At 37.0% G+C, this 16,442-nt stretch overlaps 1 protein-coding gene across 1 annotated transcript; it reads right to left on the reverse strand.

Moving 5' to 3' along the window:
• Positions 1-4,224: 4,224 nt before the first annotated feature.
• Positions 4,225-14,583, reverse strand: LOC135201971 (uncharacterized). Its single transcript, XM_064231248.1, has 7 exons — positions 14,233-14,583; positions 12,712-12,820; positions 11,785-11,872; positions 7,439-7,521; positions 6,722-6,898; positions 5,626-5,884; positions 4,225-5,197 (listed from the first exon to the last, which is right to left on the reverse strand). Exons 2-7 carry the CDS (start codon positions 12,811-12,813, stop codon positions 4,587-4,589), a joined length of 1,320 nt encoding a protein of 439 aa, XP_064087318.1. The 5' UTR covers positions 12,814-12,820; positions 14,233-14,583; the 3' UTR covers positions 4,225-4,586.
• Positions 14,584-16,442: the final 1,859 nt, after the last annotated feature.

Raw genomic sequence — 16,442 nt, forward strand, 5'->3', positions numbered from 1 at the left:
ACTTGACTATTCTGTCTCGTTTATCAGTTATTATTCGTTTCACTGTCAGTTTTAAGGCTATTTTGGTCTTATTTGTGTATATTTCTGTTTGGGAAGCAGGGCTTCTGAGCGGTTCCGGTTTTTTTTTTAGTTTTCTGAAAAGAAAACGATTGTGCCGGCTTTCTCTGTCTGTCCGCACTTTTTCTGTCCGCCCTTAGATTTTAAAAACTACTGAGGCTAGAAGGCTGCAAATTGATATGTTGATCATCCACCCTCCAGTCATCAAACATACCAAATTGCAGCCCTCTAGCCTCAGTAGTTCTTATTTTATTTAAAGTTAAAGTCAGCCATGATCATGCGTCTGGCAGCAGCGCTGTAGGACAGGCCACCACCCGGACTTGGCTGAAAGGTACATGGGCCATGGCTCATACAGTATTGTAATGTTATGCACTGTTGAGAAAACTCGATTGAATTATTTCGTTATGTTAATATATTATATATATATATAATCATATATATATATATATACGTATATATATTATATATATATATATATATACATACATACATACATATATATAATATATATATATAATATATAATATCAACCTATTATTTAAAATATATATATATATATAAATACATGGGATATATATTATTATATATATAATATATATATATGATATATATTAAATACCAAATTGCAGCCCTCTAGCCCTCAGGTAGGTTCGTATTTTATTTAAAGTTCAAGTCAGCATGATCATGCGTCTGGCAGCAGCGCTGTAGGACAGGCCACCACCCGGACTTGGCTGAAAGGTACATGGCCATGGCTCATACGTATTGTAATGTTTAGCACTGTTGAGAAAACTCGATTGAATTATATCGTTATGTATATATATATATATAGATATATATATATATATATATTATATATATAATACATCATACATACATATACATATATATCATATATATATATATAATATATATGTATATATGTATATGTATATATATATATATATATATGTATATGTATGTATATATATATGTATGGTATGTTTATATATATATATATATATATATATATATATTATATATATATATATATTATATATATTGGCTTTTTATGAGTATGTCAGGTGTTTGGGAATTGACGGCAAGGGGTAATGAGTATGGAATAAATGCCAAGAAAACACAATTTAAAGAAAAAACAAAATTACAAAGAAAATGTTGGTCGGAAGGGAATTATGTATATTGAATTTTTCTAGAATCAGAGTCATAAATATGATAACAATTCTTTTTCATCATTATTATTTTTAATTCAACATTTCCATCACTACCTAATTGGGGATTGGTATCTGTGATCGACTCGTAAACAGGGTAAATTGATATATTTGAATGATTTTCACCAAAACCTCGAAAAATGTGTTAGTTTTATACATAACATATCTATAGCACCACAAAAATCTTTTTTTATAAGTTTTTAACAGATGATTTTCTTATTTGGGAAAAGTTTCGGAAAGGAAGTTGCAGTTATAAACAAGCTAAGGCCTTCTCTCTAGGTTTGTTATACCTTTGCTGCTGAGCCTTTTGCAGTCTTCAACCAAAAAAGGTCCTGTGACCAGTTTACCTTATGTAGCAGCAAGCCAACTGACGTCATTTGTCAGTATTTATAGATCCTATAGGCCCTTTGTCAACTGTATCTCTTACAGACCCGTGCCTGCTAAGGCAACTGCACCTTTTGGAGCTAAAAGCCAGATGAGATTATTTGTGGGTTGTACTTTTTCATCTGGGCCCTTTGTCGTCAGTGTCATTTGCTTTGTGAGCCTAAAGATACCTTTATCGTTGATACCTTCTGTAGTCATGAACCGTGTGAGGTTCTTCGTCAGGCGTACCTTTTTCAAGCAAGGTTCCTTATTGGCTGCGATTTTTGAAGTTTTGAACCAACTGGTGTCCTTTATAAGCTGTTCCCTCTGCAAACATGAACCGTATAGGGTCTTGTCTCATTTGAAGATTTCGCAGTTATGAACCAGTCGAAATGTAGAAAATTGCCAATTTAAAATGTCTACTAAAAATGGTGTAGAAAAATGTCACATTTCTAAGAAATTTTACGAATAAACCAAGACGTACCTCCTAAATATTCCAAGGCAGTGCCGCTCTGGGAGGCAGACGAGGTGTCACGTAGTCAGAGTTGCAACTAGATTACAGCCCTGACAGACACTTGACCCTCCTGATGGAAGGGCCCTTGAGTGAGCAGTGGAATGCCCCCCCTCCTCCTCCCCCCACCTCCTCTTAGGTGGAAATACTAGCTATGACGTGCCATTTTATTTAAAAGAATGTTATTCTATCCTTAAGATTAATTGCATTTGGTTGCTTGAGATTTTACAAATTCTCTGCTTTGTATTTTATGTGATCGTTTATGGAGAAAGTATGCGACATGACAGATCACTTGTCATTCCTCGGGCCCCGGAGCGAGCATCAAAAGAGGAAGCAGGTGAGGCGGGCTACCTAGCTAAATTGGTTTAAGGCGGCCAAGCACCTGCTGGGCTTCACGCGACGACAAAAGAGTTACACACACACTTACGAACACACACAAACACACTAGGACATAATACTATGTCGTTTCTCTCTCGTCCAGAAGTTTCCATGGATTATGCAGTGGGACTTCTAGACCTATTTTTGGCCTCAGAGGAAAAGCTAATGTATTGGGATATGATCACCCGAGAGAAAATCTCTCTCTCTCTCTCTCTCTCTCTCTCTCTCTCTCTCTCTCTCTCTCTCTCTCTCTCTCCACAACAGTAAAACCTGCTCCTACAAATAAGTGAGCACACGATGTCTCCTCGGATGGACTAACAAGTCTTTGAGACATCTTAATCCCTATAACTCCTTATAACTCTCTCCCCCCCTTTGGGATGAAACTATATAAAGTCTCTCTCTCTCTCTCTCTCTCTCTCTCTCTCTCTCTCTCTCTCTCAGGGCAGAATATGATGCATTCCAACCAGGTATTGAAGTGCCCCGTAAAACCTTCAGAGCTTTCCTTCAGTCCTCTTTGCAAACACGTTCCAGCAAAGACAGGCCCTTTGCAGCAAACATTCCAGCAGCGGGAGTCTTTAAGAGTCACCGCGAACTGATAAGGTTTCCTGAAGTTCTCCCACTTAAAAAAAAATTATTTATATATGTTTTGTATACATTAATACCATTATTAACAGGACCCCATCGAAACTGGATGGTATCTAGCGGAGATATTAAAAAGTATTTTGTTTTGTAATAAATATCTCCGCTAGATACTATCCAGTTTGATATATATATATATAATTAATTATATATAATATATTATAATATAATATATATAATATATATATATATATATAAATATATATATATAGATATATTAATATATATATATAATTTATAATATATTATATTAGATATATTATTATATATATCTAATTTATATATATTATTATAATATAATATATATTTATTATTATATATATATATTATATTATATATATATATATATATAGTATATATATATATATCAGGAATTCGTACCGAGCGCTTTCCTCCTTTAGCGAGACACTGTCGAGACATACCTTTTGCCATTTCGTCTTACGAGGGGTTGCTATTTTCAAATGGTCGACCTTCCATTTTCTCAGCAAATCCATCCATTTGCACCTAGGGTGCACTCAAGGATCTTGGGTGGACTGGTAAGCGGTAGGCGGGAGGCTACTTCCCGAGCTGTCTACTAGTATTGCACCAGCCCCGTTTGTTTGTTTGTTTTTTCGTGTCCCTAGATGAGGTTAGGTTAGGGTGGGAAGGTTAGGTTAGGTTGGGGATAGGGTAGGTTAAGTTAGTTCAGTGATGACAACTGCAGGTAATTTAGGTGTGGGAAACATTATGAGATTATTTTCAAATTGATTATGTGGTTTACTTTTAAGATATGACGTCCCTCTTTTATCAGGGAAGGTCCGGGTACTTGGTTACAGTTTGGGAATGGTAGCGGTATGTGGAGAAAGAGAGAGAGAGAGAGAGAGAGAGAGAGAGAGAGAGAGATTATTGTCGTCAGTGCTCGCTGCTCGGGCAAAACCAGAGAGAGAGAGAGTATAATAATTATTATTGACGTAAGTGCTCGTTGCTCGAACAAAACCAGATGTAATGTGTTTTTCAGTAAAAAAAATAAATAAATAAATAAAGTGAAGCTATACATACATACCAATCCAGGTGATACAAATTAAAAAAGAATTGTATTGTTTATTTTTATTCACATAAGCAATTGGATCAAGTCGACATTTCAAATCACTGTCATTTTAGACTATAAGTTAAGTATATCTTGGTTTAACCAGACCACTGAGCTGATTAACAGCTCTCCTATGACTGGCCCCAAGGATTAGATATTTTTACGTGGCTAGGAACCAATTGGTCATCTAGCAACCGGACCTACAGCTTATTGTGGGCTCCGAACCACATTATATCGAGAAATGAATTTCTATCACCAGAAATAAATTCCTCTGATTTCGGGTTGGCTGAGCCCAGAATCGAACTTCGGACCACCGGACTGGTACCCGAGCGCGAAACCACTCGTCCAACAAGGAACCATTTTTAGACTATAAATCAGTGACGTGTAAAACTCGAGACTCCTCGTCGTCGTCTGCCGCAGTGTGTTCGTCGTCATCGTGTCCGACGGCCACCCTGTACGATTTCCTTCGCTTGATAGCAGATGGCTGCTGCCTGGCGGACTTCGAACTGACGTCGCTCTCGAGCCGTCTTCGGCCTCCAGGAACACACGCGTCGGGAAAAATGATCGTTGTAGAGTCGCGCATACCGGCTGTTGTCTCCTCCAGTTGGTTATTGTCGCTAGGGCGGTGCCCTGGGTCCTGTTCCTCGTCGTCCGTAGTCGTCCTGCGAACTCTCTTCTTCTCCATGTGGAGGATCTGGGGCAACGAAGTCGTCGTTTTTGGCACCTTCTCGTTTGGCACGTGGGACGGTGGACGAATGTCGTTATTATCAGCCCCGTTTGAGATCCCAGACTTTGATATTCGATTATCTTCGTCATTAGTGATATTATCATTTATTGCTTTGGTCCCTGAGAGTTCGCCTTGAGGTATAAAGTTCTCGGAGCTTGTGGGTTGATTGACAGATGTGCTGTTTACCTGTTGACTGGACCCTACTTCCAGGTCTTCAGGTGCCCCACTGGGAAGTACAGCGGTCTCCTCTCCTGGGAGAGGGGAGGTTATTTTTATTAGTAAAGTTTATCATTTGTATAACCAATTACTGAAATTATAAAGTAAACCCATGTAAGTACTTTGGGTAACAACACCATAGTAGTTGGAGTGAGATGAATAACAAGATTATTTATAAACGTAGGTTACTGAATGTATGTGCTGGTATTATCATTAAATGTATATATATATATATATATAGATATATATATATATATATATATATATATAGATATCATTAAATGTGTGTATAATCTAATATATGTATTATATATTATTATATATATATATGTATGTATGTATGTAAGGTATGTATGTATGTATGTATGTATGTATGTAATGTTATGTAGAGTATGTATGTATGTATGTATGTATATATATTATGTGCACACACACACACATAGAGAGTCTCATAATCCTATACCTCTGACTGCACGAGAACCTCCCTCCTCGTCCTTCCCTCCTGTCGGTATCTTCAGGTCGTCAGAAGTTCCCGAAGGCTCGTCTTTCGTGCTGATGCTTTTGCACTCCTTGTAGGTCTTCAGCTTCACTGCAACTGCCAGGAGGGTTCGAATCACAGGCTGGTGATTGGGATCGTCCCTGATTTTACGTCTTTTGTGAGAACGACGTATCGGGCTGCTCGGGGGTACTTTGAGGTTTAGGCCTCTCCCTGGCACTGAAAGTTAGGGACATCTGTTGAGGGGAAAAGAGCTGGCTGTTAGATGTTCGTAATTTTTTTTTTTTTTTTTTTTAGTTTTTTTTTAATGTAATTAATTTTAAGAGGATTTTATCCAATATTCGTTTTATGGTTTAATGTAAAAGTTCTTTTCCATGTTGATTGTGTGAGGACGTGTAATAGTTGCTATCGTTTAACGCGTATTTTGTATGGTAAAGAGACTGTATTAATTTTTTTAGTTATACAAAAGATTTTTTCTTAAGCAGTGTTTTATTGCAAAAATTTACGGAAGAATATTGTTTGTTGGTGTGTAGTGATCACCAATGATTTCTGTTGTGTATCTCATACTTTTTCTGTTGCAAAAAAATTATAAAAAATCATTGTTTATCAGGATTTATGCCAAAGATCATTTTCTGAGGTTTTAGGGAGATACATTAGTTTTAAGGATTTATGAACTATGGTAATGTGTCTCAGTAGTTGTGTCTGCAAGTCTGGAACATCTGCTTTATTAAGATTTATACAAAGATAATGTCGTGAGAATTTAGCACGACTTTTGATTCCAGGCATTCATAAGGAAGTATTGTTTTTTTTTTTTCTGTCCAAGGGGCGCAACTTACATATGATTTACATTTTAGTTATGATTCGTGTTTTATTATGTATAGTGAGTCTCATTGTACATTTGTACAGTGTTGATACACTTTGAAATGAGTAATGGAGTCATTTATTCTTGAATAATTATTTGTAAGAAATAGGCGAATAAAGTCACATTTTCTCTTCAAAACCGGTCACATTTTATCTTTGAATAATGAGTCTAGTTGTGCGACCAAATAGCTCATTAACTCGCCTTCGAGTAATGTGTCTTGACGACGATGAAGTAATGGACGACCCAGAAGAGTTTGATGATAGTTGCCAATCCTCTGACGTTGGGCATGAAGGGCATCGAGTAGAAGAACCAGACGGACAGCATCGCTAGGGTGACGCACGTCCACGCGAGCCACAGGAGCACGAGAAAGCGAAGTTCCTGAAGAGGATTGCCAGTGAAGGATGATAGAGATTAGCCTTTCGGGAGATTTTAAAAACTACCGAGGCTAGAGGGCTGCAAATTGGTACGTTGATCATCCACACTCCTGTCATCAAACATACCAAATTGCAGCTCTCTATCCTCGGTGGTTTCCATTTGATTTAAGGTTAAATTTAGCTACCACCGTACTAAAGGCAGTGCTATAGGTACCGGCCCGTGACTGAGTGTCATAGGCAGTGGCTGAGGCCACCACTAGACAGAAAAATCGATTTATATTTTACTTGCTTTCTTATTTATTATTATTATTATTATTATTATTATTATTATTATTATTATTATTATTATTATTATTATTATTATTATTATTATTATTAGTATGGTATTATTGTTATTATTATTATTATTATTATTATTATTATTATTATTATTATTATTATTATACGAATTAGATAGTTTATTAATCCTTTGCCAGTATTCACTTGAAACGATATTCAGTTCCGAGAACAGACAGAGATTTGGATGAGTATGAAATAGGCTGACCATTTTTGCACCAATCATCAGTAGAATCGACATGACCCACTGCCCCGATGAGATGATGCCGCTACCGAAACCGAGTCTTGTGTCTGAAAAGAAATTAGAAAATGTCAGTGAGAAGACTTCAAACATAATTTTTAGTGAACTTCATGCATTAAGGAGCTTACATCTAAATGTATCAAATGCGTTTAAATATGCTGTTCTCTAATGGTAACGGGTAAGTGTGGTGTGTAGATATTGAAGTGGTAACAGATAAGCGTGGTGTGTAGATATTTAAGTCTCCAAATGAATGCCTTCCGTTTTCTTAGATTGAATATGAGAAAAAGAAAACGAAATCCAAGTGCTATTGGGTGACTAAACTGCAAAAGTAGAACTTGAGTATAATATACAAGGGGAAATAACCGACTGGACTAGCTGATCCAGTTTTCACCGCGTGTGGATCCACCCTTCGAAGACTTACTTTAACACGTCCTGACACCGGAGATGGGCACCAGTCACGAGTCATCGGTGGTGAGAGCAACAGCTCGAGACCTCTACTATCCTTTCGAACTAAGTATTTTCTCCAAAGTTAGAAATTAAGTTCATATTTTAAGATTAAACAGATTTCAATGATAGTCTAGTCATGCGCAGTGCAAACATACCTCCATGACGCTTTCAAAATTTCACTTATAACACCAACAATATAGAAGAATGACGCCATCTCGATGTTTGTGGAGTTGCTTGTGTCAATAAACTTTCCATTCCATGTGCTAAATCCCCACACCACTTGTACCCATAGACGCTGGGGCACTCTCTTCACAACAATCGTCAATAATGACACTAACCGCGGCTTATCCAAGGAAATTACGATGTTTTGGTAGACGAAGAGGAAGAAGCGTGCACTAGATAATTATTTAAATAAATAGCTAAACGGCAGTATAAGGTCATGAATTGCATAAATTTTTTACATATTCATGATTATTAATTTGAAAATATCCGTTGTTGAAAAAGTAAATAGATTCCTGACTCAAATATCAACAGTTATGCTGTGAACGGTACCTAAGGCGTTGTTCACGCTCTTCTATTTCATTTTGCCGTCGTCTGCTTGTATCTACTTTAGAAATATCTGTAATTTTTCGGGGTTAATTTGGTTGCAAAAAAGGGATAATAGTCATGAATTAAATAAACATTTTGAAGTAACAAAGTAAAGTTAAACTAAATAATGAGTAAACTAAACAATTAAGGGAATAAAGCTTTGCACATCATAAACCGTGTAGTCGTGTGCTGCCCGCAACTGTGTTTGTGGAGTGAGCGCTTAGGAACCAGGAACGGCAACGTAGTTCAAGTGCAATTTGGAGTGAATTTAGATCAAAACATGTATAATTACAATCAAATAAGCACTGTGGAGTTTCAATTGTGATGGCAGTAAGGATAAAACCACCGATTACAAGGTAAAAATGAATTTCAGTTCAAACCATGACCCCAGGAATAAGAAGTTTCATACTTTCACTATTATAGGCAACAAAATGTTGTTTTATTGTGCTGATTACAACTGCAATCTTGAGTAAGATCAATAAACGTTACATATATACGCTAACATTGTTCAAATGAGTGCTGAGAAGGCTGGGAAAGATGTTGGATCCTTTGCTGTTACGAACGGCACCTCAGTCGGTGGACGCCATATTGGATTTAAAAACTGCCTTGAAAACATATTTTACGAAGACCTCACATGCCTCTTACAGTTCGTATGGCGCTTTCATATATCACATTATGTTGACAAAACTTCAATCTTTTGAATGGTATGCTTGAAGATGTAATTGTATCCTTGTTTCGCCAATTAAATATCGTAATTGTATTCTTGTTTCACCAATTAAACATCGAGTGAATAAGGCTGATCCACGCGATGACGATGGATCCACTGCAGTGTTTCCCCCTATAGGCAAGAGTGAAGAAATTGCGAGATTGAAGAAATTAAAAGTAAGTAAAATACTAAGGAAAATTAAGAAGGACTTGAGGCCTAAGGATTATCATCTCATGAATGTGAATGTAGTTGGTGCAGAATGAAGAATGGGAGGGAGGGGGGAGGGTTCGGTAATTTGGAATAATAACGGAAGAGAGGAAAGATAGAGTAATCTAAATGAGTATATGTCGGTTTGTTGTCGAAGTATATACGAATTAGACACTGTTAAAAAGCAAGAGTGGTAAGCAAGGGGTTACCAACGTCAGCCATCACAAAAGAGTTTGAAAAGTAAACTGAAGATTCTGGATTAAGCGAAACAGTGCATGATAAGGTAGGCTGTCGGGCAAAATATAAAGATGACAGAAGACTATACTCGGTTTTTTTCCATCTGTCCACCCGCCTGTGGTGTTTGCGTATGGTAACACTGCGTCCTGAGCTTTAGATTGTTACATTCAGCTTACATTCAACAATAATAATAACATCCTATTTCGAATACTAACGGTGTAATTCGCATATAGTAAATTATTAAGACACTTTTCAGTTACAAATGCACACCCAGATATCCTTTTATTTACCGAAAACTTACACATAGCGTAACTGTCTAAAGCCCGGGACGCAGTGTTACCATAAGCAAACACCACAGGCGGGTGGACAGATCGATAAAAACATTATAGTCAATAGAATGATTGTAAAAGATGAAAGGCAACATCCGAAGTAGGTGAAACGAAGATTAAAGTGTATTAGATGCCTGACTAAACAAAATAAGCCCACAAAGAAGACCTGACTGAAGGAAACAAAATGGACGACAATTAGTGAAGACAAAAGGAAGCGAGAACAGTACCACTATGAAGTTAGGCAAAGTAATGAGGTGACAAGCAAGGAGAAATAATGGTGCGGTGAGCGTTACGATAGTAAAAAGGCATTGGGAAAAATATATAAAATAAAGTGTGAAATTATCAATAAATTATGTACATACAGGAGCCAGTGGATATAGAGGTATCTTATTGGTAAACAAATCAAATGGAAGTAATTTAAGTCTTAATAACAGAAGATTTTCGTACTAAGCAAAGCAAGCAAAAATCTTGAAAAATTCAGGTGCGAATGAAAAGACAGTAAAAATCGGGCTAGTGGTATGGAAAGAAATCCCCAATAGATTATTTGATTACTCTTAATGCTATAATTGGTTTCAACAAGTACCTAGGGGCACTTACACACATATGATTTGTAGCTGCCGTCAAGTTCATTGACAACTTTAGTTTTAGCAGACTGCAGCATTGTTGTGGGAGATGGTGGGGTTAGGTGTAGGCCTCATTATTTTATGACATGAATGGAAAGGAAAATGTCAGGCAAGATACAATGTATGGACCAAAACTGTACTTAGAAGCCGCTGACAAAGGGAATTCCTTGTACTCAACCTCCCATCTTACTTTCCACCCTCTTCTTATATTGTTTTCAAAAACATTAAGTGGAGGAACTGGAAACCTACCTAAAGAATTGGCAGGATTGATAATAAAGGTAACACAAATCCGAAACAAATGTAGTACAAAGAAATTGCAATTAGGGCAGATTATAATTAACAAAGGTGGACTTTCCCTATACTCTGTTTTTTTCCATCTGTCCATCCGCCTGTGGTGTTTTTGTATGGTAACACTGCGTCCCGGGCTTTAGATAGTTACGCTATTTGTAAGTTTTAGGTAAATAAAAGGATATCTGGGTGTACATTTGCAACTGAAAAGTGTTTTAATAATTTACTGTATGCGAGTTACACCGTTAATATTCGAAATAGGATATTATTATAATCGTTGAATTTCTGAAAGCTGAATGTAACTATCAAAAGCCCGGGACGCAGTGTTACCATACAAAAACACCACAGGCGGATGGACAGATGAAAAAAAAAAAAAAAAAAAAAAAAAAAACAGAGTATAGGTACCAACGCTCCGCACCTGCTCAAGAAGTGTGGCCAGCTGTTCAGAGCCAATGGCCCTAGGGGTACAAAAAAAATCAAGCAATAACTACAATATATAACTTGCTAACCTGGCCCTGAATAACAGTGGGATTTATTTTATCAAATTCTTATGCTTCTTCAATTGTAAACTACATTTCCGTAAAGAAAGAAAAAAAGACCAACCAGCTTGGTTAACTACGAGTTGCAGCCTTACGTGAAAGTGCCTACTGAACGTGTTCACATAGCCTATCTCCGTCTCATTACATACTCCGCTCGCAGTTCAATATATCCTAGTACCAACGCTGCAGCCTTTTATGGGATATTCTACTTATTCATATTCCTTGTGCTGTTTATTCCGTATTTACGTACACGTGTTTCATTACTTTGTCCCGATGCTTTTAAATATAACGTGATTGGAAATGCTTCGAGAAAGCTCAAGATTTGTAATAAGTGCTTGGTCGGACTTACTTGTGTAGTCTTCGATGCAGGTTGGGCAGTATTCATATTCGCTGTAGGCTGTGAGGTAGTCGAAGCACTGAGTGAAGGTCTCCCACACCTGTGGAGAATGAGATTTATTGATGAATTGAGTGCGTACTATTCTGCATTAATTAGATACTGTTTCGACTGTTTTCCATTATCGAAATACGTGCGCGTGCACATACACAAAATCGTATGATTTACAAATGACAGTATGCGTGGTTCATAAATCTGACTTTAACACTATGTCATTTAGAATGCTTTTTTTTATAAAGGGTGGTGAATTTTGTACCGTTTTTCCCCGGCGGACTTGTCGGAAATATTTATGCACGTTATGTTAGACTTTATGTGCCTCAGACGACGTGATATAAATACCATGGCTCTTTTGTGATCTCAGAATGGGTGAAGAAAACCTGCAGTCAAATGAAGGTACAGACTATATATTCTCTGTTCGAGGAAGTTCTGGGCACTTTCACCAACTTGATCAGTTGGTGAAGCTTCCTTCCACTGAGAGAATATGTAGTACTACGTACATATAATCGTGGATATGAACACCATCTCACTCTTTTAACAGCTTATACAATGACTACAGCACAGTAATATATATATATATATATAATATATATATATATATATATATATATATATATATATATATGTGTGTGTGTGTGTGTGTGTGTGTGTGTGTGTGTGTGTGTGTGTGTGTGTACTCGTAATGAAGCACCACCCAGTCAATATGATTTTATTCGTTTTTTTTTCTCTTGTGTCTGGGCTACATAATCCACTTGATAGATGAATCAGTCGCTATCATAGAGAGTTTGGCCTTGATTTATTTTTTTACTGGCCCCAGTGCTTTCGTTGGGTTGCCCCTCCCATCACCTAAAAAAAAGAAAGATGCTGTAAAAACTGTATCCTTACTAGGCTAACAATTCCAATCCAGTAGCAGGCGGCTTTCCCAGACATACAGAAGCAACAGGTCGAGGAGTAACACTGGTTTTCCTTGCTGTAATGACAACCCATTGTTCATCTGCAAATACAGAAAGGGAGATAGATATGTTACTCAGGCATTGCTCGATTGAGGCAAGGGCTGTTGTATAGCGTATCCCAAGAGCCACCCCACCCCTCCCCGATCCTGAGGGAAATGGTCACATGGAGTATGTTTAAAAACAACGCAACTATGTCAAATAATTCAGTTATGATAAAATAATAGTGAGGATCAATAAGACCCATTTATTGATAAACCAGAATGGTTACGCATTCAGTGGATGAGGACAGTAGTCTTCGTAAAGCTTAAGGGGTTTCAAGTGTATTCCTAACAATATATAAAGAATTTCCCCACAAGAAAACTGTGTTTTATTCTCTTCTTTAGAATACGTTATGTTCCATAGTCATCAAAAGTATTGTTCAAAAGAGAGCTCTTACGTAGGAGGTGATACCTGACGCGGTACGTTTGTTGTAGAGTTCTAGTAACAAAAGTAGTACTATTACCGTACCATAACACCGAGTTATCAGTAAATATACATCGATTGTGCTGTGTGGTCGTTCCACGTACTATTAAATTACAAGTATGAATTTTCAAAACTATTACCACATAATTGCCATCATTCTGAAAGCACAGCGGCATGTTGCCACAGTTGTGCATAATTAGTACCAGTATATTGGTGCGTGTCGCTCTGCTTGCCTCTTTGTATATTTTATTAGTAAATAAGGAAACGACGGAAGAAAAGGAGAATGGATTTTGATCTGGAAGATTTATAGAATAAGATGAAGAGAATTCTATACAGCATAAGAAGCACCTTATTTTGAGAACGTACAAGGGCCCGCCAGAGAGGGAGTCATCCCTATCGAGTGCTGGATATAAAACCAAACCAAGTGAAAAAGGACAGAATGGCTAAACCGTGTAAGTCTTAGAATTCTTGAAATCCACTGGACGATTGTAGGATGTAATATAAGTCATATATATATATATATATATATATATATATATATATATATATATTATATATATATATATAGATATATATATATAGCTTGTATATACTGGCGTTTCTTATCGTAACATATGAACACAGGAAATTAATGATGTTCTCTCGTGTGTGTGTGTGGGTGAATGTTTATAGTTCGGGACACGATAATTTAAGATAATGGCAGACGATATAATAAGTTATAAGTAGCTTGAATGAATTGTTATTTTGAAACTTTTGTAATCTGAAGCGGTTTTTGTCTTTAACTCTTATGGCATGGTAATCGTAGGAAGTTTTTGGTTTTCACTCCTATGTAATGGCAATCGTAGGAAGTTTTTGGTTTTCACTCCTATGTAATGGCAATCGTAAGTGGGTTTTTTTACTCATGTTATGGTAATCTGAAGTGGTTTGCGTTTTTTACTCTTAAGTTAAGTACACTTATCTAAAAGAAACCTAAAAATTTGCAGTTTCTTACCTTGTTTTGATTTGTAGCCGAAGATAATGAGAGAAAGAGCTCCTCACATTCAAACAGCAATACATAGATATTTTCAACACGCGATAACAAGAAACGGTCTTTGTATCTCACGATAACAAGAGAAAAAATTGAAAGTCAAGAGAGCTGTCGTCCATGATAACAAAAGCAATCACTTCGGCGCCCAAGGTCTCTCGAGATGCGACGTGAAACCCACACAAACAAGAGAAAGAGAGACCATTTTTTGGAAAACGCTTCTGCAGCTGTTGTGTCCACCGCTGTGCCACAAAGTTGCACAGACTCTGCCATCTTATCCTGTTGAAAGAGACGGGACTTCCCCTCGCGAGCCCTTGTAAGCAACTTGCGATCCTCTGGCCTTGCTGTATAAGGAGCTAAGCGTTCAAGATTAACTCGTCACTCCTAGAGGAAATGGTCCCTCAGACAGTTTTCTATATATTTCACCGAATGACGGTTGTCTTGACGCCAGATTTTAGAATGGAAGTTGTATCGTTAAGCGTGATATTCTTGTAAAAGTAAAATAAATTTAATGATATACCTTCGTACGGGGTAGTGTTGTTAGTGCACCCAAAGTATATTCTATATGCCTTGAGTGCGTGCACCCAGAATCCTGAGTGCGCAGTCTAGGTCTAGGTATATTAGACCGTGCGTAAGTGCACCATACGTGGAGCTTTGGTGAGTGATAGTTTCTTTCGGTTCCCAGTTAAACACACTTTTCGGCCTATTGCCGACCCCCATTCCCGGTTACTTTGAGTTGCCTCAGGTTTAGCTTTACATATTTGTTCTTAAAAAAAAAAATCCAGAGAGTAAGAAACGGGATTATCTTGCTGCCCAACCACTCCAATTCCTTTTCACGGGCGTGACATGGAATGGATTTAAATATTTCGCATTACATTCACCAGAATTGTATGTAAACGCTATTTGGCTACGCTTGACACTGCAAATTTTTGAATGTCAATGGAGGAACTCCCACTAACGTCGCAAGATTTGACACCACATGATTTGTCAAAGATTTATGTTACCAAATCGACCACGAAGAAGGAATTCTCAGCTACATTCTTCTAGAGCTGGCGAGGCAAAAAGCATACCGTATAGAGAAGTATACATACGGTCAAAATCTGCTCCTTCGCTAGATGACCATGCGCTAAATTTTCCCGCTCACAGGTAAAATAGTCATACCGACCTGGTATCAGGACATGAACAGTTTTCGTTAACGATAAAACCACTTGAAAAACCAGTGAAAAAAAACCATAAGTTTAATTATATTTATTTATTAATTTATTATTTACATTGCAACGACAAATTATCTTGCGTATATAAATAAGTGTTGGAAGAATGCAGGCTAAGATTAGGCCTACACTGAAGATACTGTCTATAAAAATAGAATTAATTCCCCTTTTATCTTAAAATATTATACATAAAAGACATGATATAAATAAATGTCATACATAAAACATGAAATTTTTCGCCACCATAAAAACCAACGAAATGAAAGCCGTGTAACTAACCTATGTGAGTACACAAGAGCGTATGTTTCGCCTGTCTTAGAAACCAAGCAGTGAATGTTCCTTGCGCATTGCGAGCCGAAAGTTGCCTTGTACCTCGCACCTGCGAGACCCACCTATATCGTATTCTAAATACGTAGATCTTGGGCGTAGTTAGACCTAGACCTTCCCCACCGTCGTATCACTGTTTGAGAGCTTATTGGTTTTAAAAGCCTTGTAGTGACAAGCGTAAACCTAAATGCTGAGGCAGCGATTAGTGAAAGAGGTCTTCGTGGCTGTTGTAGTAATTGCTTACATTTGCAAAACAGTTCTATTGACAATGTAACAGGTTGTCGCGACGGTTGTAAAGTAAGCCAAAGCATGTTGTGCGAGACTAACAGATATTTATCAATGGAATAACTTAGTATATTTTGCAGACGAATTATAAAAGCGCTGTTTAATTAGAAGTTGACTTGATCCAAGTTTCGCCTGAAATGGATTGTAATTCGTTTTGGAATAATTAAGATTCGTAAAATATAACTTGCACGAGTTTGTAAGCATTTAAAATGATAAAATACTACGAGATGATGAGTGCATTTGGCTAAAAATAAATGAATTGATTGTAAAACCTTTAATCTATTATAGTACATATAAAACATTTGAATGGGTTGAACAAATGTTCAATAAAATATTTTAAATAATTATTAAAAT

This window comes from Macrobrachium nipponense, chromosome 30, assembly GCF_015104395.2.
Source record: "Macrobrachium nipponense isolate FS-2020 chromosome 30, ASM1510439v2, whole genome shotgun sequence".
Lineage (NCBI taxonomy): Eukaryota > Metazoa > Arthropoda > Malacostraca > Decapoda > Palaemonidae > Macrobrachium > Macrobrachium nipponense.